The following is a 522-nucleotide window of genomic DNA, read 5'->3' on the forward strand; positions in this document are numbered from 1 at the left end:
AGTGTTCTGAGTCTTCGCTATCGGATATCTCTGGGTCTTGGAACTGTCTTTCCTCCCAATCCTCGTCATAGCGTGTTGCGTTCAGAAGCTTCTCGGTTGCTTTGCTGAACATCTGTGGAGAATTCGCTAATCTCCTTGTGGCCTCTTCCACGTTGTCGGGAATTCGTGGGTAGTCGCTTTCGTCTTGCGATCTTTGGACAATGCATGATTCTTCTGTTGGTCCTTGCGCGTCTGTTGCGTCCAAAGGCCACCAACTCATGTCGTATGCGCCTCTCGCGGGCTGTACAATCTCGTTGATTTCTCGCGTTGCTCTGAGCTCCTTGGTGCCGGACCTCCTCGGTGTCCCACCGTTGGCTCCTTTTCTTGGTGATCTGCACTCTTTCGATCGGTGCCCTGCTTTTCCGCAGTTGAAGCATAACTGTTCTTTTCTTCGTCGATCGAGCTCTTCCTTTGACAATTGCTGCTGTCGTTTCTCGGTAGCGTCTAGCTCCATAGGTTGTAGCCCATAAGGATCACTGTATC

General features: G+C 51.1%; 1 protein-coding gene across 1 annotated transcript; it reads right to left on the reverse strand.

Annotated features, from left to right (window-relative positions):
- KD926_007257 (C2HC-type zinc finger protein) lies at nucleotides 1-493 on the reverse strand (the record flags this gene model as incomplete). Its single annotated transcript, XM_053095663.1, has 1 exon — nucleotides 1-493. A coding segment is annotated over one exon (493 nt), but the record flags the coding sequence as incomplete, so codon positions are not given.
- Between the last annotated feature and the right edge of the window lie 29 nt (nucleotides 494-522).

This window comes from Aspergillus affinis (genome assembly GCF_023601865.1).
Source record: "Aspergillus affinis strain CMG 70 chromosome Unknown NODE_410_length_522_cov_188_312360, whole genome shotgun sequence".
Taxonomy (NCBI): Eukaryota; Fungi; Ascomycota; class Eurotiomycetes; order Eurotiales; family Aspergillaceae; genus Aspergillus; species Aspergillus affinis.